Source organism: Triturus cristatus, chromosome 10, assembly GCF_964204655.1.
Source record: "Triturus cristatus chromosome 10, aTriCri1.1, whole genome shotgun sequence".
In the NCBI taxonomy this organism is placed as follows: Eukaryota; Metazoa; Chordata; class Amphibia; order Caudata; family Salamandridae; genus Triturus; species Triturus cristatus.
In genome coordinates, this window is record NC_140593.1 from 88,632,721 (window position 1) to 88,656,148 (window position 23,428).

General features: G+C 44.2%; 1 protein-coding gene and 1 long non-coding RNA gene across 2 annotated transcripts in view; one reads left to right on the forward strand and one right to left on the reverse strand.

The window, feature by feature from the left end:
* The window catches only part of LOC146788901 (uncharacterized), a 142,914-nt gene extending 125,412 nt beyond the window's left edge, over positions 1-17,502 (forward strand). Inside the window, exon 3 of the long non-coding RNA XR_014969723.1 lies at positions 16,384-17,502. This is a non-coding gene — a long non-coding RNA (uncharacterized LOC146788901). The remainder of the gene's footprint in view (positions 1-16,383) is intronic.
* Positions 1-23,428, reverse strand: part of LOC146788902 (receptor activity-modifying protein 1-like) — a 77,240-nt gene that overhangs the window by 53,417 nt on the left and 395 nt on the right. The window contains exon 2 of the mRNA XM_085629957.1: positions 20,844-20,882. Coding sequence (XP_085486083.1) covers positions 20,844-20,882 — 39 coding nt within the window. The remainder of the gene's footprint in view (positions 1-20,843; positions 20,883-23,428) is intronic.

The following is a 23,428-nucleotide window of genomic DNA, read 5'->3' on the forward strand; positions in this document are numbered from 1 at the left end:
GCTTTTGATTGCGTTTCACATGCAAAACTCTGGATGGTTTTGAGACAAATGGGAGTGGAGCCCCCTCTTTTAGATTTTTTGAGAGAGCTCTATTCCAAAGCCTCTGCGAGGGTGCGCTTTGGCGTGAAGGGGGAGCTGACAGCGTCTTTCGGAGTGGAGCGTGGAGTCAGGCAGGGGTGTGTCCTGGCCCCCTTTCTCTTCTCATTGTATACGAATGGCTTGGAGGAAGAGATGTTGAGGGGGGGCCAGGATCTCCTGCGGGTAAAACAGCGCCTGATTCCCGCTCTGCTCTATGCAGATGATGCTGTCATTTTGGCGCGCACTCCGCGTGAATTACAGAAGTCCCTGAATAGGTACGCGGATTTTATGGGCGGGCTGGACCTACATGTGAATGTCAAAAAAACGTTTGTCATGATAGCAGGCAGTGGGAAAAATCGAGCAAAGGATATCTATCTCAAAGACCAAAAACTTGAGGTAACTGCCCAGTATCCGTATTTGGGTATCATGATCGACGAAAGGCTAAACTGGAGGCCAGCAGTAGAGGCCAGGTGCCATCTTTTTAAAAGAGCCATAGTGGCCCTGATGAGATTCTCCCAGAGACTGGGGGGAGGGCACCAGTGGAGCTACTAAAAATCTATAGCGCCAAGTGTCAGGCGATTGCGCTGTATGGGGCGGGAGTCTGGGGACACATAGATGTTAGCGCCCTTCAGGTGGCAGAAAACACCTTCCTCAGTTTCCTTTTAGCTACACCGAGACGTACATCAATCTACGCATCCCACTTGGAACTTGGAATCCCTTACTTAGAGGATTTGTTAAGGATCCAACCATTATTGCTCTGGCGGCGCATTTGGACCTCTGACAAAAATGCGCTGACACAGGCAATCGTGGCGGACTCAATGGCTCTGTCTTGATCAATCCTTAAAAATAACATGGCTTCAGTATGTCAGAAACTTCCTCAAAGATATTGGCATGGAGAAGTATTATCTTGAACCCGAAGATATTATTGATCTACCAAAGAGAGCGTTGAAACAACTGGCTCTGAGTCACCTAGAATCCCTGAGGCAGACCTCTGAGCCGACAAAACCCTCGGTCCTCCATGCCAACATGATCCAGACCACTTACTTTATCCAGCCTTATTTAACACTACAGATTAGTACATATGATAGAATGTTATTGACAAGATTCAGATTAGACTTTTTTTATAGACTAGTAGCTTTTCCAGAGAGAAATAGGTGGGACCCAATTCTCACTGCTTGTTCCTGTGATGAGGAATCAATACAGACCAACTTACATACAATATTGCTTTGTAAATTCCATCATCCACACCGGAAAATTTGGCTACTACCACTATTAAGGCGATGGGGACTTAGACAATGTCGCACCGCAATGCTACGTCTCCAACTGTTAGAATCTGAACCGGTTTGCTATCACGTCCTTAATTTTTTTAAATGCATTATGAAGCATAGGAAAAATCTGTAAAAATTATGCTGGATCTAGTCCCAGAAGACGTAACGAAATAACTTGATTCCTTGTTTTTAACATATTAATCTGTGTCTGTCTGAATTTTATCTTGTAAGATGATCTCTCTTTTAATATGAAATTGTATTATCAAATGTTGCTTTTATCTTTCAATAATACTTTATTTCGACCTGTTTCGGCCATAAAAGCAGCATATAAAACACAGTACATTAAAATACACAATAGAAAACATCAATACTAAAATTTACGGCTAATAACCCAAGTTTGTCTAGGCACTGTTTCGAATTATAAAACTCCTTTTTATCCAAAATGCATGGAGATACTTAGAGAGTGCAAACACAATATAACCTGCTGTGTTCGATTTAAAGATTCTAAGTGCATCTGCATATTTGCGGAAGCCCAGGTTCCTACATACTGGTGCAATCCAATGCTTCCGGGCTCTGCTGTACATGGGACAGAAGAATAGGATGTGACAATCATTCTCTATGTCCGTGCCGCAGCCTGGGCATTTGGAAACCCCGGTGCTAGACCACTTGTTAGTAAGGCATGCAAGAGGGAGGCAGCCAAACCTTCATTGAATATATAACTTTCTAGCCAGTACAGGGTAAATTACATTCAAATAATCCTCAAAAGAGTATACAGTTTTTATCTCTAGGAATGAATTTACCATAGAACCATTACATGAGTCATGCAACCATGCACTAGTACGTCTAGATCTATATGACTGGGTGAGCAGTTTCCCTGAGATCTCACTGCAGGCAATCGCTGGCTGATGCCACATGTCTGCAAGACCCATTAACATTAGTTCCTGTTTGACATAGGAGAGCCAGGGAATGTGCACAGCTTTGCTCAAATTTAGTACTTCCTGAAGTTCAGTTCTATATTGTATAAGTTCGGAGGTTAGCCATAATCTCCTCCAGAATCTAAGGGGTTTTATAGATAGTTCCTCCTGAATTGGGAATAAACCCAGATCGAGCCTTAAAGGAATGAGGGGAGTACTTTGTGGGAGCAATAGCAGCTGCCTCAAGAATCTGTTCTCCGCTTTGGTTAATTCGGGACTCACAACGTGCCCCCATAGTTCCCCACCATACAAGGCCGCTGCTCTTGCCCTGGATTTATAGATTTCGAGCCCTGGGCTTATGGGCCTGTATGTTGAGGCATTATTCATTTTCAATATTCCGCCCGCTATTTGAGTCAGTTTGAGCTGAGATTTTAGGAGATGGGGCACCCAGGAAAGGTTTTCGCTCAATGTGACACCTAGATATTGAAAGGTCTGCACTCTCTCAAGCGAGACTGTATCCAAGATAGGAGGGGGTCTGGTGCGTCATGAGGGATTAAAAATCATGAATTTGGTTTTGTCTACGTTGATCTGTAGACCATGATCAATGCAAAATTCATGAAACCCATCCAGTATGCGCTGTATCCCCATGGGTGATTTAGATAGTAAAAGAGTGTCGTCGGCAAACATTATGGCCGCGACTTTCTTACCTGCCAGCCTAGGTGCGTCGTTGTTTAATACTGCATCCAGGCAGGAAATCAACCCATTCACGTATAGGCAGAACAAGGTGGGGGCAAGGACACACCCTTGCCTAACTCCCTTGTTTACCGGGAACCTCGCAGACAAAGCTCCTCCCCTCGCACACCTGACCTGTGCAAAATTCTGTGTATGCAATCTCACTAGTATATCCAACAGAGCATTGGGTACTCCCAGATCCCGGAGAACAGCCCACAATTTCCCCCTTGGCACGGTATCAAATGCTGAACGGAGATCAACAAACACCATATAGAGGCTGCCACCCTCTATTGTGACAGTCTTCCAGTACAGCATAGCTAGGCGGAATAACTGATCCGTAGTAGATGTTTTACTCCTGAAACCAGCCTGGTAGGGTGACAGAATTTCGTTCTCATTGATCCACTCTTGCAAACGATCTAGAATAATTCGCGCAAATATTTTTTGGGGGACATCAATGAGGCTGATGGGTCTGTAATTTACTGGGAGCAAGGGTGATCCCTTTTTGAAAATAGGTATAATTTCAGCTCCCAACCATGAACCTGGAACTTCTGCGCCTCGCAAGATAGTATTGAATAGAGCGCACAGGTACGGTGCCCAAATCAAGGGCTGATCCTTAAACATATCTCCGGGAAGTTTATCCAATCCTGGTGCTTTGCCCCACATCAGTTTTCCCAGGGCAATGGTGATATCCTCGTGGGTGAAAACCAGGGTCTCATCCTCATCGTCTCCAGATATATAGGAATGTAAATGCAGAACGTCTAGGTCGGGGGATGCCGCATAAAGAGACTTAAAATGGGATTCCCAAACCCCAGGATCTAGATTTACTTCTATTGCATTGCGGGGTTCAGCAGTCCCATTATTCACAATTGCCCAGAATCTCCGCGATTCCTTACTAGTGAGTGCAGAGGCAAGATTGTGCCAGCGCTCCCAGTCCCAGGCAATTTTTGCCTGTTCCATTACTTCCTTGTAAGAGCGTCTAAGAGCACGAATAGTTAAGCTATCAGTACCATCCTTAATTGCATTTACCAGTTTCGTTTTTGACTTCCTGCACGCAGCATTATACCAGGAGGAAAGGCGGGGCACCATAGGTTTGTTGGTTGTTACAGTTGGATTAAAAATATCGGCTAACGTGTCCACCAGATCCTGGTGAAGAGTAAGCAAGTTCACAGGAGGAACAGGATGCTCTCCTGCAATCAGGATGTCCCTTGCCATGGTGAGGAAAGGGAGGATAGTTGAATATAGGCTGGAGAGTGCATCCCTCTTCTCTCGCAGTTTCGCCCATTTGACTCGCCGCCTATTATTGGATAAAACAAGGCCAGGGTCAGTTGGCACTTCAGTTTGTCGCCTTAAAACAAGGGGGGATAGCATCTTTAACACCAGGGTGTTGTGATCACTGTCCGTCCTGGGCAGTACCTCCAGATCCACGATCTTTGGCCAAAGCCTGGTCTCGACCATGACATAGTCTAGGTGAGATTCGTGGTCTTTTTTATTATACGTACACCTGGAAGGGATGTCCGAAGGTTTCCTACTATTAACCGCCCTAACTGAGTTGTGGAGGGTAAGGGACATAATCTGTGTGGCTAGTGGAGACCAAGCCTTAGCAGGAGCAGAGTTGCAGGGAGGGATTCCCCAGAACTCATCCTCTTCCATCAGGGCCCCCTCGTTCATCCCTATTAAGGGCTCATAGTGGCAGTTGAAATCGCCTGCAATTATATACTGAGTTTCCCGATTCAGTGAATCGAGAAAAGCTGATAGTTCCCTGATGGTGTTGGATTCCCTTGCCAGTGCTGTAGGGCGGGAATAGACATTGATTAGTGCTAGTTTAAAGGAGGATGGCCATGTCAATAAGACACATAGGATGTCAGCTGAGTTGGTCTGAATTGATTCTGCTTTGCAGCCCAGGTGGATACCAACCCACGTGATCAGGCCACCGGACGGCCTCCCGATGCCTCCCCATCACGCCAGGGTATTAAAGGCCACAAACCCCAGTCTGTGGGCTCCCTCCCTGGCCCAAGTCTCTTGAAATAAGATCACATCGAAGGTATCTACAAAGGTGCCCCATTCAGGGCACTTGAGTTTGGTGCTTATTCCCGCCACGTTCCAGGATGTTATAGTCATGTGCTGATCGTGGCTCATAGGTGAGGATATGAGAACAGGCGAATGGGATAGACTCTCCGGTGGATTAGATTCAATGGGGTCTGCGGGAGCAATACTATCGTTGGCTGATTTTTCTGTGAGGTGTTGCTCACTGAGACTACAGCCAATTCTCTCTGGGGAATGACCAGAGCTGATCCCTCCAGGAGGAGAAGGAACCTCCCTGTTACAGGGAAGCATGTTACCTTCACGAGTTACCTCAATCTGGTTGGAAACCTGGGTTCCATCTATCGGCCTAACCAGTCAGTCCACCTGATCTAACTGGCTGAACCTGTTATAGAGGGGGATAGAAGGGCGGGGCAAGGTATGGGCTTCTCGCCTTGATTTTCCTACACGCCCCCATCGGGAGTGGGGTACAAGGGTCCATTCAGTTTCTTGCCGTATCGCAGATTCACTAGGGTAAAAAGAGGTAAGTGGGCAGATTGCGATTTTGGTTTCAATGTGGGAGGATCCCCACCTGCAAATGTACTCCACTGTTCTAAGGTCCCTGAAGTTGACTATGACGCAGTCACCTTGTATAGTTTTGGGGGTGTGACCTATCCAACCCACCCTTCTGACCATGATAATCTCACTACTAACGTGGGGGGGCAGGGGCCTGTGGATACACAACCATTGCATCGTCTTGTTCTTTAGGGAATTAAAATCTTCTGTGGTAGCTTCACTAATTTCAGGAACGCCTGTGAGTATGACCACAAGGGGGCATGATTCGGGAGGTAAATCAATTGTCGAAGTGGGCCCAAGTACCACTCCCAGATCTCCCCTCCTTGACGATCTTCCACTATCACTACCTTTTGCCACAAGAACAGATACTGGAATATTAGGAACTGGTTGTTGGGTGTTAGTGAGCCTGTCTTCAAGTTGTAAAGGTGCTGGGTTGACAATAAGATCAGGAGCTACCTGAACTGTTGCAGGGTGGTTAGACAGTAGCTGAGTGTTTGGGTGGTTTGGAGGTGCAGCTGGTGTTATCCCATCCGTCCTACTATTGTGGGTGCATTGGCAGGAGCATTGCAAATGTGTGGTATTGTGGACGTTACCAAATGCACCATTGATATGAGTCTCAAGCTGTGCCAGGTGGGTTGTTATGCTATCTAACCTTTTAATAATAGGATCAAGTAGGGTGTGCAGCAATGAGTTAAGTTGCAACATTGTTGCAACCCCTTCAGTTTGAAGCGAAGTGTTGGGAGAGGCACTTGCATCAACCGTAACAGTAGGAGCAGCTGGGTGCGGGGTACATGACTCGGAATCTTCACTTAACATAGTGGGAGCTACAGTGGTTAGATTATCCCGACGCTTTGAAGTTTTAGTACCCCCAGGATGGGTTCTTTTCCCGCTAGGAGCTTTGGATTTGTTTTTCAGAGGCATTATCAGAGTTTTATCCTTCTTATTTCGCAGGGTAGGGCCTGAACACAGCGGTGGGGGGGATCTAGCTTTCGGTGATGTTAGCAATTCATCACAGCTCGTGGTGTCACTTTGTGGTGTGTCATCTATGAATTGGGTCAGTGGGAGTATGGATGATTTGGCGCCTGGGCAGTTGGGAGTACCCTCGATGGCTCGGGGGGTACAAGCAGAGGCTAGAGGACCCAGAGAAGAACGTCTGGCCTGAGCAAGTTCTTGAGAAACTCTGCGTTCCATAAGAACTATGCCCTGATCTATCACTGAGTTAGCTCTGATAATGAAATTGTCTAGAGTGCCCGTGAGGTTGTCATTACGAGCAAGATTCCTGCCCACTTTGGTAGCCATTGCGCTTAAATCGAAATATAGGGAAAAAAAGCGTTGAAGCACCCACAACTATATCATGCAATGCCTAGCTCCCGCTGTACCCGCTAAACCCTGTCACCCAGCAAACAATGCAAACACTGTGAATAATGAGCCCAGTTAGAACCTACACACAAGTCCGTGGATGAAAGAGAGGTGGCCCGGTCCGGACTCTTGTGGGCTCGAACGGGATACAACGGGCCCGCCCTTGGCCCGGGCTTCGCCCGCGCTGCGATCCGCGCTGCGGAATTATGTGTAGGGAAAGGGGGCGGGGCGTTAGGAAGAGGAACAGGTGAGCACAGTTAGCGGAGCGCAATGCTCCGTGGTCCTCGCAGTCCCGTGGGTTTGTAGGTCTGAGGCCCCCAAAAGCAGCGTAGCGTCCTGAATCACCGGGAGCGTTGTAGAAACCCAGCCTGAAGTGCACCAGCCAAGATTTTAAATGCTGAAGCCTACGAGCGGCGCCCGCGCAGCGGGGGCCGCGAGGCGTGGCGTTGAGGAGAGACCATCGGGAAGAGGAACAGGTGAGCACAGTTAGCGGAGCGCAATGCTCCGTGGTCCTCGCAGTCCCGTGGGTTTGTAGGTCTGAGGCCCCCAAAAGCAGCGTAGCGTCCTGAATCACCGGGAGCGTTGTAGAAACCCAGCCTGAAGTGCACCAGCCAAGATTTTAAATGCTGAAGCCTACAAGCGGCAGCCGCGCAGCGGGGGCCGCGAGGCGTGGCGTTGAGGAGAGACCAGCGGGAAGAGGAACAGGTGAGCACAGTTAGCGGAGCGCAATGCTCCGTGGTCCTCGCAGTCCCGTGGGTTTGTAGGTCTGAGGCCCCCAAAAGCAGCGTAGCGTCCTGAATCACCGGGAGCGTTGTAGAAAAATGTTGCTTTTATGGTTTTCCAATGTGTAAAGCCGAATAAAGAAATTATATATATAAAAAAAATATATATTTTAGTCTTTGTAAACTGTTTTTGCCACACGTTCCCCTGCATGCCGTGCATTTTTAAGTAAAGAGGCATGTGCTTGTGAGCGCAGCACTCTGTCCCAAAGTGGGCGCCTGCCCTTGTGGTTAAATATCGGTGAACTCCTGAGAGAAGACATCCTCCTCCCTCTCAGGCATACAGCTACCAATTCACTGCTCCAAGCATTCACATCTGTTCTCAGCTGGGTGCCACTGCTCTGGGCACACTCTTTCCAAAGTGCCTAGGCGCTTTACAAACGGTGCTGCAGAGCTACGCTCGCATGAAAGACAGAGCACTCGTTTTATCGACCTCCGAAGGATGAAAGTCAGAGTAGACCTCAGGGGGATGTGGACCTGAAACAGCGCAGATGTTTACAGCCACAGCGGTATCTCTAGAAGTGATTTCTAAGGGCTTGGGGACAGGGGAAGGAGATGCAACTGGCCACAAATATAATTCTTGGAACCCCCTATAATGGGCATTCGTGAAGGGTGTTTGTGCACGTGTGTGTGTGTGTGTACACACATCTGTACTCATGCACATACAAAGTTATAGTAATCGCACTCACAAAACACTGTCAGTTAGAGACTCCTGCATTTCCTCAGTCACTGATTTACAGTGAGAGGTACTTGGACAAAAGAACAAATTTAAATTGTTTTTCACCATCACTGATGCTAACGCACCGAGTGCCAGCTGAAGTGCACAGCCTTTCAAAGCAACATTTGCATTCCATAGCTTGTTAGGTTTATTGTGAAGATGCAATATGAAAACTGGCGCAAGAAGAGGCCCGGTCGCTCATAAAGTTTGTGCTGTCACAGAGATTGCGCCCTGTGAAGCAAGGCTGCTTATTATTTCTGTCCACCTCTTGTAAGATTGCTGAGCTCTCAGGCTTATAAGCTGCTACCATATTTGGGTTAACTATATCCACTGTTAGTGTGTTTCTGTCTTCATTTCAGTTGAAGGATGCCAGGAAAGGGAAGTTTATAAACAAAATGGCATGAGCCTACTGGTGAGATCGGAGCTGTGGGGGACTTAAGCTCCCAGGTTGAGGCACTTTGACACTAAGAACCATCTGGAATGTTCCCTGCTGGAGCCCGCGGAACTCTCTCTCTCTGGTCTCCGTTTCGACACTTAGCCATCTGGCTCCGGGGAGATGGACTGCCCTTGCGTGCTGATTCATTTTGCTTTGCTTGCCCCAAGCATGCATCTAACATGGGAACAATACAAATAGTCCACCCACATCTGCGTACAGTGAGTGCGACACCCCACATCTGTGCGTCATGAGCGAGCATCCTAACACCCACAGACTACATCAAACGCACACACAACCCCTGTGCGTTGTGATTGTGCACCTCAAACTCATCGTACTCATTGAGACTACTTCAGCGTCACATCTGCGCGTCTCGGCTGCAGTCAGGCAAGAGTCAGTGTGTGTGAACGGCACATGCTATTGTTAGCTAATTTACACCATTATCTGCTCTTTTAACTTGAAAGTTACAATTGTCTTTCTGTACATTGAAGGCCACCGACATTCCAGACACACGGCTGATCTTAGAGGGTGTGGCTTAATGGCTAAAGCGGCCGACCTCCGAGCTGGGGAACCAGGTTCGAGTCTGGCGGCAGGCTAAAACATCCTGTGATTCTAGGCAAAGCTATATATATATATATATATATATATATATATATATATATATATATATATATATATATATAGATTCACTTAAAAAACCATAGGTTTCACACATGTTATAGTTAGCTGTACATTTCACTCGTAAAAAACCAATGAAATTCCACGTTATAGTTAGATCAGGTAACTATAACTTGCGCGCCCACAATAAACTGCTGATGACGTCACATATTACATCACTCATGACATGGTCAGTGACATCACTCATCACATCAATGATGACATCTGAAATGACACATTGTGGATTGCGGTCGCGCAAGTTATAGTTACCTGATCTAACTATAACGTGGAATTTCATTGGTTTTTTACGAGTGAAATGTACAGCTAACTATAACATGTGTGAAACCTATGGTTTTTTAAGTGAATTTGCAAGGTTTTTTAAATGCTAATTCCTAACGTGTGTGAAACCTATGGTTTTTTCAGTGAATTTGTACGGTTTTTTAAATGCTAAGTTATATATTTTTTTTTTATTTTTTTTTCTGGTTTTTCACAGAGCGCACACCCTGCGCGCACGGTGCGCTTCGTGCACCGTGCGCGCGCTGTGGGCACTTGGTGCGCTTCGCGCACCGAGCGCCCACGTTGCGCAGTTCATACTGTGCGCGCCTCGCCTTTTTTTACACAGTAACAATTTTTTTTTTCCCTTGCGGGTCCTTCAATTTATTTAATAAATGTGATTGTTATTTCGGTTTTTTTTCTTATTTTTTTTTTTTGCCGTGCGCGTACGGTAAGCTTACCGTACGCGCACTCCGCGATTTTTTTTTAAAATTATTAAATGTATTTTTCGTACTTTTTGGTTCTTTGTGGACCCCCTGACAAACGCTAGGGGGTCTGCAACTCTCTCCGTTGCCCCCTTTTCACGTTATCCACCTTTGTTTTTCAGTGCGAGAGACAGAAAATGGCGGTCGACACTTTCTGATTTCGACCGATTCGAATGTTTACAGTCATGTAACCACCAATCAGAATTGAGCTCGCGCACGGCTTACCGTAAGCTTACCGTGAGCGCACGGAGCGCGCTTACAGATATATATATTGATTTAAATGCTATTTTCTCAGGGCCTACTGAACAGACTTACACCAGACCTGCAAAAGGCACATCTCTGACCTGAGGACTACCTCTCTGCCAAATTTCAAGTAATTCTGTTCAGCCGTTCGGGCTGTAGCTCGGACTAAAGGTCCTATGGGAAAATGCATGGGGAAAACGCGTTTTGGGACCCCCCTTTTTTCTCAGCCCCCGCTTGACGAATCCCCCCGAGACTTTCAGGGTAGGAGCAGAGCGGAGCGCCCCACCTATTTTGAAAATTTCGCGAGGATTCGTCAACCGGCGCCAAAGTTATTCCAAATAGAATGTTGCAGATTTCCTATGGAAACACGGTCCTAACTATAACTATCTACTGGCGACCGCCAGTAGATAATATATTATCTACTGGCGGTCGCCAGTAGATAGTTATAGTTACAACCTAGTTTCCATAGGAAATCTCAAAATTCTATTTTGAATAACTTTGGCACCGGTTGACGAATCCTTGCGAAATTTTCAAAACTAATGGGGCGCTCCGCTCAGCTCCTACCCTGAAAGTCTCGGGGTGATTCGTAAAGTGGGGGACGAGAAAAAAGGGGGGTCCCAAAACGCATTTTCCCCATGCATTTTTCCATAGGACCTTTAGACACAGCTACAGCCCGAACGGCTGAACAGAATTACTTGAAATTTGGCAGAGAGGTAGCCATAAGGTCAAGGAAGTGCCTTTTGCAGGTCTGGTGTAAATCTGTTCAGTATTTCCTGAGAAAATAGCATTTAAAAGCATATCAATACCTACACGCGCGCACCGTGCGTGCACAGTGCGCGCACCCTGCCGTGCGCGAGCGCAATTCTGATTGGTTGTTAGATGTCGGTAAACATTCGAATCAGTCGAAACCAGGAAGTGTCGGCCGCCATTTTGTATCTCGCAGTCTGAGGGGGTGAAAAACAAAGGTGGAGAACGTGAAAAGGGGGCAGAGTGGACAGTTCCTGACCCCCTAGCCTTGGTCAGGGGGTCACAGAAGGACCCCCAAGGGAGAAAAAAAAATAATAATAATTTATTAAAAATCGCAATCCTCTGCTGATGACGTCAGATATTACATCACTGATGACGTATGTGTCTTTCTGAAAAATAAATATTTGTAATATATGTATAGCTAAAGATTAATGGAAGAAGACATGGGTAAATAAGTGTCTAAATACAGTGATGTAATATCTGACGTCATCAGCAGAGGATTGCGGTCGCGTGAGTTATAGTTGCCTGCACTAACTATAACGGGGAAATTTCATTGGTTTTTTACGAGTGAAATGTCCAGCTAACTATAACATGTGTGAAACCTATGGTTTTTTAAGTGAATTTGCAAGGTTTTTTAAATGCTGATTCGTAACTATAACGTGTGTGAAACCTATGGTTTTTTCAGTGAATATATATATACACACACACACACACACACACACATATATATATATCCGAACGCTAAGATACGGAAGTCTGGAGCTTCTCACGTGGCGGTCCCGGATGGGCTCCGTTTCCCTTATATTCCACACGCACACCTTCGTAGTTCCGAAAGAAATTCCAGGACTCTCAGGATTCGTTAGAAAAGGATTTATTGGGCTGTGTCACGCCTCACCAACGCGTTTCGCTTGATAGCTTTTTCACGGTATGGCGGCAGTCTCATTTTCCCTGTTTACATACTGCCTCAAAAGGCTGACATAAAAGTAGGACTGAATTAATACAATGTTATTATGTTATAAATACAAGCGCCATCTTGGCATGTTGTTAACAGAAGCGAAGTTAATGCGCATTCTCAGAGATACAACAGCATAACATGGGTCATGTATATAATATTAAGACCTAGTTACAAAAACAAAACAATATCGCAACATTTTATGTTGGCAATGTAATATATTCATCGTGAATTCGGAAAATTGAGTTCAATGTCAATCGCTAATTGTCAATAAAGCATTATTGACAATTTGAATTTCGTGCCCAAGTGGGCTTTAGTTACACTGAATCACAATGCCAGAGAAGGAATTCAGTCTGATGCGACTGATCACGTTTTAAAATAAAGTTGTCTCAAACTTTTGCAATTAATCACGTAATTAAGTTATATACACGATTAAACCACCTATTTCGTGAGTGGTACTCATATTAAATCTTTTCACAACTGCGCATGAAAAACGATATCCTTCTATAATCAACACAAAAATATCAACTCAAGGAACTTTAAACCACAATAAGTTTACGTTTCACTTGATCTTGGTGTTGACTTAAGGCACAAGTGTTATGTTCTTTCGGTGCTGTTACTAACCTACATCATTCAGTCTCGCCCAAGTGGGCCAAAATGACATTGGGCTCATTATCTATGCATCTAAAACAGGAGTGAACGCGGCGCTATCACAATCGGAGGTGTGGATTTCCGCACGTAACGAGATTTCCAACAAGTTGATTACAGCCGAACTAAGGGAACCGGAGGGCGACGCCACGGAGGTGGATTCGTCCGAACTGGAACCTGGGTGGCTATGGACGCGCTGATGCATGTCGTGCGGAGTGGAGCCTTGCTGACTGTAAGCTGACAAGCTAGTCAGCGGGCACAGGATAACGCGAATTAAGGACTTTTTGGAGCAGGTGTCGCATACGCCTTTGTTGCAATGGCATCCCTAATAGAAGCCAAACGAAAAGAAACATCTAACAGATTATTCTTCACACAAATATCAGATGGATCATCAAATGTTAATCTACCGAGCCAGGAACATACGGCTATCAATCAGGAAGTTCTGATCCAGGTTCTTTATGACAAATTGGAAAAGCTGCATAAAAAAGAACTGTCGAAGTGGTGGGAGGCTGAATCACTGCAAAAATACATCGATGTAGGACGCGTTCCTAGAGGACTTCGTATCTACACAGTCCCCACGCACGAGAATCCAGATCCAGAGATGCTTGAAGAATGGGCAGGCAACTCTAAAGAATGCTCTACAGTAATGATGAGAATTCTTATCAAATATGCCCTAAAAGATCGGGCTGAGATCTTTAAAGAAATTGATAAAATTAATGAAGAACTTTTAAAGTTGATCTCTAAGGAAGCATTCGATGGATTTATGGCCAAGGTTCAAATAAAGCTCATCAAATTGGAAAACGAAATTACCTGCAAAAAACAAAGAAAGTTTATCAGAGACTATAAAGACTACCAGGCAGGTAGAACTTTAACATTCCATAAAAAATATGACCACCTCTTCAATGAATCATCATCAAAATCAAATCAACTTCCTCAAAAACCAGCAAGGGAAGAACTCACTGAGGAGAGTGATGTATCGGATAGCAATGTCTCTGAAATCTCAGGAGAAACTCTAGCACGGAGCATACAAGATAGCGACCTGGGGAAGAACAACTTTCTAAAACAATTCCAAATGATGACAAGAGCCAAAATGAATGCAGCACAAGGTGAACAGGATTTTCGGCGGGGCCGAGGAAGTGGCGCTCGAGGGAGAACCAGAGGGCGCGGCGGAACCGCAGGAACAAGGAAGCCCGGTCAAGGAGAAGAAAGAGGAGAACTAAACAAAACAACATCATTGTCAACACGAGCCAGGAGGGGTGCCAAATGAATGTGGTGAACCTATCGGATCGTAAGTTATCAGTTCTTGATACTAATTTACTCTCCTTAGGCCGATCTTTTTGTCCATCTAGACGCCTGGATTACGTTCAGACTCGCATTGATGTTTTTTGTTTTCTGAGAAAACTTAAATTAAAAAAATGGTTTCACGCTCAAGCAACCACTAAGCCTAACATTAACCCACGAGACCCGGGATCACTGTGTATTTCGGATATTGAAAATTTACATACTTTGGCACAGTTAGATACCAATATTCCTTATGATGAAGATCCAGTAAGGAATTTGGAAGCACTTGGCACAGTGGTGGACCATGCTGAACCAAGTAAATTTAAACCTAAATCCACCTTCATACCATCTATACATTGTGATGCAATCGAGGTGTTTGATAGAACCATCACTAAGGAACTCAAAAAAATGAGATTCAAGTTAGGAAATAACTCTAAAGGTAATTTGAGCCCTAAACAATACAAAGCTATTGAGGAATTACGAAATGACAATTCTATTGTTATCAGGAATTCTGATAAGGGGGGCAATGTGATGGTGTGGAGCAAAGTTGATTACTTGAAGGAAGGGCAAAGACAACTTGATGATAATACCTGTTACATGATCAGCAATCATTCGGAAGTGTCAGCTTCATATACCAAATATAATGAAATGTTGGTTAATTGGAATGATGCAGGTTTAATTGAATGGGATGAATTTCGTAGTCTCTATTGTAAACACCCTAAACTTCCAGTATTGTACTTGCTCCCCAAGTTGCATAAAAATCCGAAGAAACCTCCAGGGAGACCCATAGTGTCTTCTATGGGCTCTCAACTTGAAGCAACATCTAAGTTCATTGACCATTATTTACGACCCTTTGTCAGTGCTTTACCAGCATACCTCAAGGATACCACACATTTCCTGACACTAATTGATGGGGTGGTATGGGAAGATGACTTTTTACTGGTAACCTTGGATGTTACCAGTCTGTATACAAGCATACCACATGACCTGGGGATCCAGGCCATTAGACATTTTTTAAGAGCCAGACCGATTTCATTACTAGCCCACACTGAAATGTTGTTGCAAATGACGAGGTATTGTTTGACAAACAATTACTTCCTATTTAACAATAACATTTACAAACAAATCCAAGGCACCGCAATGGGCACCTGCTTCGCCCCCAGCTATGCCAATCTGTACATGGGCTGGTGGGAGGAGCAGGTGTCCCAAAATTGGGAAGCTCAGGAAGATAAGATCGTTATATGGGCAAGGTTCATAGACGACATATTTTTAATTTGGAAAGGTGATGAGGAGTCAGTTTTAACCTTCATTGACTCTCTCAATAACAATGACAAGAACTTACAATTTACCTCCCAAATTAGTGAGTCTATGATTGTATTTTTGGATGTGGAGATTTTGGTTTTAAACAACTCATTGGTTACAAAATTGCATAGAAAGCAAACAGCCGGAAACAGTTTACTCAATGCTCAGAGCGCTCATCCATCCAGCCTGATTCGAAGTATCCCCTATGGGGAACTAATCAGAGCAAAGCGCAATTGTAGTACCACTGAAGAATATGAACAAGAGAAAATTGTAATGAGCATAAGATTCAAACAACGTGGTTACTCTGATAAGATAATCAAACAAGCGATCACCAAGGCAGATTCATTAATTAGATCTAATCTCTTACACTCTAAACCTGTATTACCTGAATCTAAAGATTCTGTCAGATTTATTACCACTTTTTCAAAAAATGCTTTTCAAATCAGGAAGCTTTTTGAGAGAAGTTGGCATATCTTAAAAAGTGATTTGACTCTAAGTGAATATTTAAATGATTCACCACAGATAACTTTTCGCAGATGTCAATCCTTGAAAGATGAATTGTGCAATAATATGATCAGTGCCAAAAATACGGGTTTCCAATCAACATCAAGTGGTTTTGTTACTTGTAAACGATGTAAGGCGTGTACCCAAAATGTAGATTGCAAAAAACTCAGAGTATCAGGCAACAAGAGAGATTTTGAAATCAGAGGAAATTTCAGTTGTAAAACCGATTATTGTGTGTACTGTTTAATTTGCCCATGTGGTAAATTGTATATAGGTAGCTCGATACATCCAGCCAAGAAACGAGTCTTAGAACATCTACGCGCGATTAAAAAACATGATATGCAGTACCCTGTAGCCCGTCATTTCTTTAATGTACATGGGCAAAATGAAAAACTTTTATCCTATGTCGTTATAGATGCAATTGTACGGCAAGACAGAGGAGGTGACAGACAGCGCCTTTTAAGACGCCTGGAATCAAGATACATAATCGATCTTGACACTATGATGCCCGAGTGACTCAATTCGAGTGAAGAAATGGCTGTACACTTATGATAATTGGAATTGTTGTCAGAATCATGTGCTGATCTATTTTCTGCTTATTTAGATGTTATCTTGCTATTAACACATATATTTTTGTATTGTGTTTTTTGATGTATTTAGAACTACTTTAGGATAAGGGATCTTAGCCTGTGCAGTTAAAATGAATTTTTATTGAGGTGGATGCCTCTATTTCCCGTAATGTAGGACAATGTTAAAATGTAAAAGATGAATTGTTTAAGAGATTTCAACAGCAATTGATTACTGACATCAGTTTGCATAGATAATGAGCCCAATGTCATTTTGGCCCACTTGGGCGAGACTGAATGATGTAGGTTAGTAACAGCACCGAAAGAACATAACACTTGTGCCTTAAGTCAACACCAAGATCAAGTGAAACGTAAACTTATTGTGGTTTAAAGTTCCTTGAGTTGATATTTTTGTGTTGATTATAGAAGGATATCGTTTTTCATGCGCAGTTGTGAAAAGATTTAATATGAGTACCACTCACGAAATAGGTGGTTTAATCGTGTATATAACTTAATTACGTGATTAATTGCAAAAGTTTGAGACAACTTTATTTTAAAACGTGATCAGTCGCATCAGACTGAATTCCTTCTCTGGCATTGTGATTCAGTGTAACTAAAGCCCACTTGGGCACGAAATTCAAATTGTCAATAATGCTTTATTGACAATTAGCGATTGACATTGAACTCAATTTTCCGAATTCACGATGAATATATTACATTGCCAACATAAAATGTTGCGATATTGTTTTGTTTTTGTAACTAGGTCTTAATATTTTATTCATGACCCATGTTATGCTGTTGTATCTCTGAGAATGCGCATTAACTTCGCTTCTGTTAACAACATGCCAAGATGGCGCTTGTATTTATAACATAATAACATTGTATTAATTCAGTCCTACTTTTATGTCAGCCTTTTGAGGCAGTATGTAAACAGGGAAAATGAGACTGCCGCCATACCGTGAAAAAGCTATCAAGCGAAACGCGTTGGTGAGGCGTGACACAGCCCAATAAATCCTTTTCTAACGAATCCTGAGAGTCCTGGAATTTCTTTCGGAACTACGAAGGTGTGCGTGTGGAACATATATATATATATATATATTTTAACCGTGAACTAGACTGGAAGGTATCGGAACGCTTTACATGGGCACCATTTGCATTACAGATGAACACATTCATTTTCGGCACGGGGAAATGAAGGGATTTGCCCCGAATCAGAGGATGCTTGAGCCTCCGTCAGGCTGGAACCTGGTTCCTCAGCTCCAATGTCGGCCGCCCTAGTACTTTAAGCCAGGCTCTGTCCCTGCGTCTAAAGAAAAGAATCTATCAGTCTGTAACGCAACTTGTGCTGGTGTAAATCGCTGTGATACCTAAAAGAAACGCGGCCCATAGAACGACACCTAAAAATACTGTGAAAGGCACCACAAAACCCAGCTAAATTAAGGGACTTAAAAAAAACATTTGATGCATCCATGTATGCCTTTCTGTCCAAGCCACCCCCCTTTCAGGAAACACTCTCCCCATGGAAAAACGCCGGCTAAGCAGCATGAAGCCCAAAACCTTTCACTACGAGCTACCTTTGCATCCTGGGAAATAATGAACCAGAGAAAGGAGAGACCCTCTCCTACCTTCCAAATGTCATTGGACCCCTGGTGCTCTACTCCCTAAGGCAATCCGTAGATCCGGCTCCACAGGGACCACTGTCGCCTTAGTGCAGCAGGTGCAGAAGCACCAGGGCCCCCCGTGGCCCGACAATTGCTCCCCTTTTGCACCCCAAAAGGAGGGGGCACCTCTTGCTTGCACCTATAAATCTCGCAGCATTGCTAATACCAAAGATTTACTAATACATTATTGCCTCTTGTCTAGCAGATCTTATATGGCAAAGAGGGTACAAGTTCTTCTTTCAATTATGCTCCAGTTACTCCATTAAAGTCCAGGACCTCTCGAGTGTTGCCGCCTGAGGCTCCGTCTTGTGCTTAGTAGTGAGGGTGAGGAGCAGTGAGAAGAGGGGAGGCCACAGGAGACGACCGGCAGGCCCTCACCTCCCTACTTACACTACACGCCCTGAAAACCTATCAGCAGTGCAGGGGTATGCTGGGGCCTATCATAGTACAAAGTCTGTACTGCCTCCTGGTGCATGACACCCGCACCCGTGCACGTTGCCCCTTATCTCCGTGTCTTATGCAACCTAAAGTTCAGACCCACACACGCACACCATGTTCTGTCGGGGGAGCGCCATGCTTAGTGCTTCAGCAATAAAAGCACTACATCTACCACACATCTACAACATCACTATCCTAGGGCGGTCACTCCTCGATATTCGCTTCTACCACCTAATGCCCTCTGCACCTCTACCCCTGCCCCCACGCCCCATTGTGCCATCTCACCATAGCACCTTAGAATATGCCATGGTAACCACTTCCTGCATTGCATTCTATGGTCTCCAATCACAATCGCAGGCAGTAGCCCACCCCTCTCCCCTAGACTGATTTCAGCTCTTTCTCTGAACCAGGCAAAAGGTCAGAAATTATCCGGCCTCGTCAAGATGCAGTCATTGGTTCCGGCTGATCTCAAGAGCTGTTGGCGCCCCGAGGCATGCTTCAACTCGTTGCTCACAATGAGGTAATGTTAACCTGTAAAATCGCCAATACTAACACAAAATGTGCTGCATTATGATGCAGAATTTGCCTTTTCTTTGTGCCTAATTTAACGCATATTTTCAGTGGCTCTACTGGTACGTAATGTAAATACCAACTCTGGGGCACTCGCCATTTTAAATGCTGCAGCCTGCCACTGCACCACCTGTTGTGCACTCCTCCACTGCACCTATGTGTCATTGAAGTGAGCAGTGCTTGTAGACATTAAACCTAAATGAATGTCACAAAATACCCATAATCCAACACAGCTGTTAATTAGCTAATAAAGGAATTTTCCTCGAGGCACTGCAAATTTAACATGACGCCTGGCCACAGCATCGCTGCTCGCTTCCTAAGTTTTCAGCTGTCACTTCTAAGTTTAGAAAACATAGGACATACATTAAATGCTAAATCAAATTGTGGATGAGAACCTAATTTCTAGGGATATTTTTCTGTCAATATCTTTGTCTCTTATGCAGTTTCTATAGTTCCACTATGTCTGCTGGTTTATATGTTGTGGCTCTGATCTCAAAAAGAAATTCAGAAACAGGGATTAGACATGGCATATAATTACAATTGGGCTTAAATTCTGTGAAAGTAAGATTTAGAACAGGAGAACCGATATGTCAGCCTAAAAACAAAAATCAAAGTGTGAAGCACAATACTCGTACAGCATTACTGGCCTCCTTCTGCCTCCACTGCACTCCACTCCACTCCACTCCACTCCACTGCACTGCACTTCACCCCACTCCACTCCACTCCACTCCACTCCACTCCACTCCACTCCACTCCACTGCACTCCACTCCACTCCACTCCACTCCACTCCACTGCACTCCACTCCACTCCACTCCACTCCACTCCTTTCCTGCCTTTCTATGATACTATCTTCTAGTCCTCTTTTCTCTCTCATTCTTCTCCATTCCATCCACGCTCTAACACATTATGTCCTTCCTTTTCATCAGATATTACTTGCTTACAGTCGCTTCATTCCTCGCTCCTTCTCTTCCTTCTCTTCCTTCACTCCTTTCACTTTTCCTTACCTCCTTCCCTTCTCTTCATTACTTACATCACCCCAACCCCACTCTTCTTCTCCACATACTCCCTGTCCTTCTCTTTCACCAATTCCTTCTTTTGTCTCCTTTCATTTTCTTCCTTTGCTAAACCTCTTCATACACAAACTCCCTATCCCTCTCATTCTTACTTTCCGTGTATTTTATACAGCTCTGACCCCTATCTATTCACCATACCACATATTTACAACACACGAAACACGACATACCACAGAATTCCACCTCACACAATTCAACAACTAATAATTCCAATTCAAACCACATAATTCCACTTCAAACAACATCCATCCACTCCACTCCAAACAACTAAACATAAATAAAAAAACTAAATCATTTACAACGCCAAAAATTCAAACTTCCACAAATGCGAGACCGATTGCATTGCAAATGCTTGTTAAACCATAGCTGCCCAGCACTTTTACAGGCGGGAACATTTTATTAATCTGCCCTGCTGGCTCCGTGGGAATCTTGTCGATAGTGGACATGGGTGGAAGCAGCATTGAGTGAGAAGGAAACTGTGTGTAGGAAAGAGGCAATCAGGGCGGTGCACGGAGCCAACGGGTACATGTAAAAAGCATTCTTCAAGAATAAGAAACACAACTTGCCTGTGTCGTCTGTATTTCCATATGATAGGTCCCCAGACCCTGCAGTGAGAAATTAAAAGTACAAATTTGACTTCAGAAGTGGATGAGGGTCACGGATTTCCCGTGTGAGTGAGCATAAGGTGACAATATTTGCTTCCACAAATTATTCTTTGCAATCTGTAATTTGAATGATACACTTTGGCCTGGAAGGACATGGTTCGAGCTTGCCACGCACTCTTCCCGGGCTAGTAATCATTCTGTGACAAAGGGGGGGGGCAGAATTTTCCAGGTTTCCAAACAGATGGGCATAATGATGGCGTCACCTGCACTACCTTTAGTCTCTTGATATCACAGAAGAGCACATGACATGAAATTATCACCAGATCTGATTTGTTTTCTTTTATTCTATTTTTTCACTCTTTCTTTTATTTGAGGATTTTCGACACCTCATTTTAATCTTTTCCCTTCCTCGATTGCTTGGTTTGGTTTAATTGTAACCTTTCATTCACCATGTACTGGTATGTGCGTATATAACATGCGGAGACGAGATATTTACAGATTACAGTCGTACATCATGTTTATACTGAGCATCGCAGAAATTATTGCACTTCTGTTAATGGAACAGTTACTGCAAGACTTATCATTTTGTGTTGCACAGTAAAAATTGAGAAATCAGAAATCATGTAGATTATATTTTACATATACATAAAGAATTATGCCTGAGGCGAATAATACAGAGACGAAGCAACCCAATTGTAGTGGTCGAATGACAAGCCAGGACGGGAGCCCGAGCAGTCCCAAAGTGGCACAGTGAGATCTGAGTAGAACCTAAAAAATGAGCCATTGTAGGAACCCGATCGAGACAGGGCGAGATAACCTGCCCTTCGGATTGTAAGGTGTACTTTGGCCGTGAACGCCAAGAGTGGGAGACCTCCCTCTTCATTTAGGTTTTTTTCATCTCAGGCATAATTCCTTATGTCGTGATGATGGTCCCAATACTCTGTGAAGGGATCGAAACGTCATTGACAAACATCACTATGACTCTTAAGACTGATATATAATTTGATATGTGAGCATTGATACTTTCTGCAATATGTGACATGATGTTCTTGTCTTCATTAGGGTCACATGTAAAATGGCGGAGTCTTAAAGGTTTCTGACCTTTTTTCTATTGTGCTTCCCACCTCATGAATGTGTTATATGTTTTAATAAATGCATCTGCAACTCCATTTGGACAATTAACATAGATTTCATTATATCTCTGTGCAATTAGTTTTAAGGTATTTCATAGTAAAGGACCCTTGTTCCTCAAAATGCTTATACCCATGGTCCCTTAAATACTACTTGGCTCCCCCGCTCCTTAGAACACAGCCAAGCATGAGCATAACTAGCCCTAGTGGAATAGGGGCAGCGCCATTAGTGTCCAGCAGTGTTAGGGGCCCCGCTGCACCTGATTATGGATTATTTGTACCATCAAAACAGCTTTCATTAGGGCCCCTGACAGCTTACTATGCTGCTGCAGTCAAGCTGAGTTTAATGCAGTTTTTTACAACCAATGCACCTCCTGGAATACCCTGCTCAGTGGTGGATGCAAGGCGAGGTGTCTTTATCAGCAAATGTTTTTTTAAGTGCCGTTGATAAATGTTCACTATGAGCTACACCTATAAACAATGATTTAATTCCCAGAGTCCACGTAGAAACTAAAGAGTTCAAACCACAAGGGCGTGATTACAATGGAAGGCTATTCCTGGATTTCCCATTGGTCATCCATTGTCACGGAAAGAAACGCAGGGAATTTCATTGAATTCCAAAACTTGAGTATGGCAGTCATACAAGATGTACATATGGTAAGCATCAGTGGCTGGAAGTATAAAGAACATCCACTGACTGATGTGAGCACGCACCAGGAAAACTCCAAAGACCCTGGGGAATATCTATCAAGGGTTTTGTGTCGCCCTTGTGCCACGCAAGCGGTCACAGGCTGACACAAAATCTATTATGAGATTTACCAAGCCAGGCCACTGAGGCATCCCATGGGTGGAGCGTGGGTGTTCCCACACATCCACCCATGTATTCTGAAGCATTCCCAGATTTACCAATACTGGTAGACCTGGGAATGAATCCGAATCCTACGCCTTCACAGGGGAGGCGCAACGAGAAGACATAGCTTTATTTCTCCTCCTTTTTCCCTCTTTACCTTTTTGTATGTTTGCTACATTTTGCAGCACACATAGAAAGCGGAAAAAGCCTCAGAGGATTGTTTTTGTGCAGGAAGGTATGCCTTCCTGCACAAATACAATCCTGCCTGTCACACATGCGGCCTTGCACCATGACGCAAGTGTGCCTGCTTTGGCACTAGGCAGCCGTTTGTGCACCTGCGCAGGCAGAGGGCAGGAACGCACCATATCTTGAAAGACATGGTGCATTCCTGCCCTCTCCCTTTGATGCAGCGCAGCAAGGCGTCTTGCTGTGTTGCGTTGTGTGAAATGATGATAAATAAGTCCCCTGTGAGGGTTCAAGAAGTGCACGTTCAGATACCCATAAACAAATGCTGCTAGTACTGGGATACGTATATACACATTGTACTTCTAAAGTACCCATCAGCT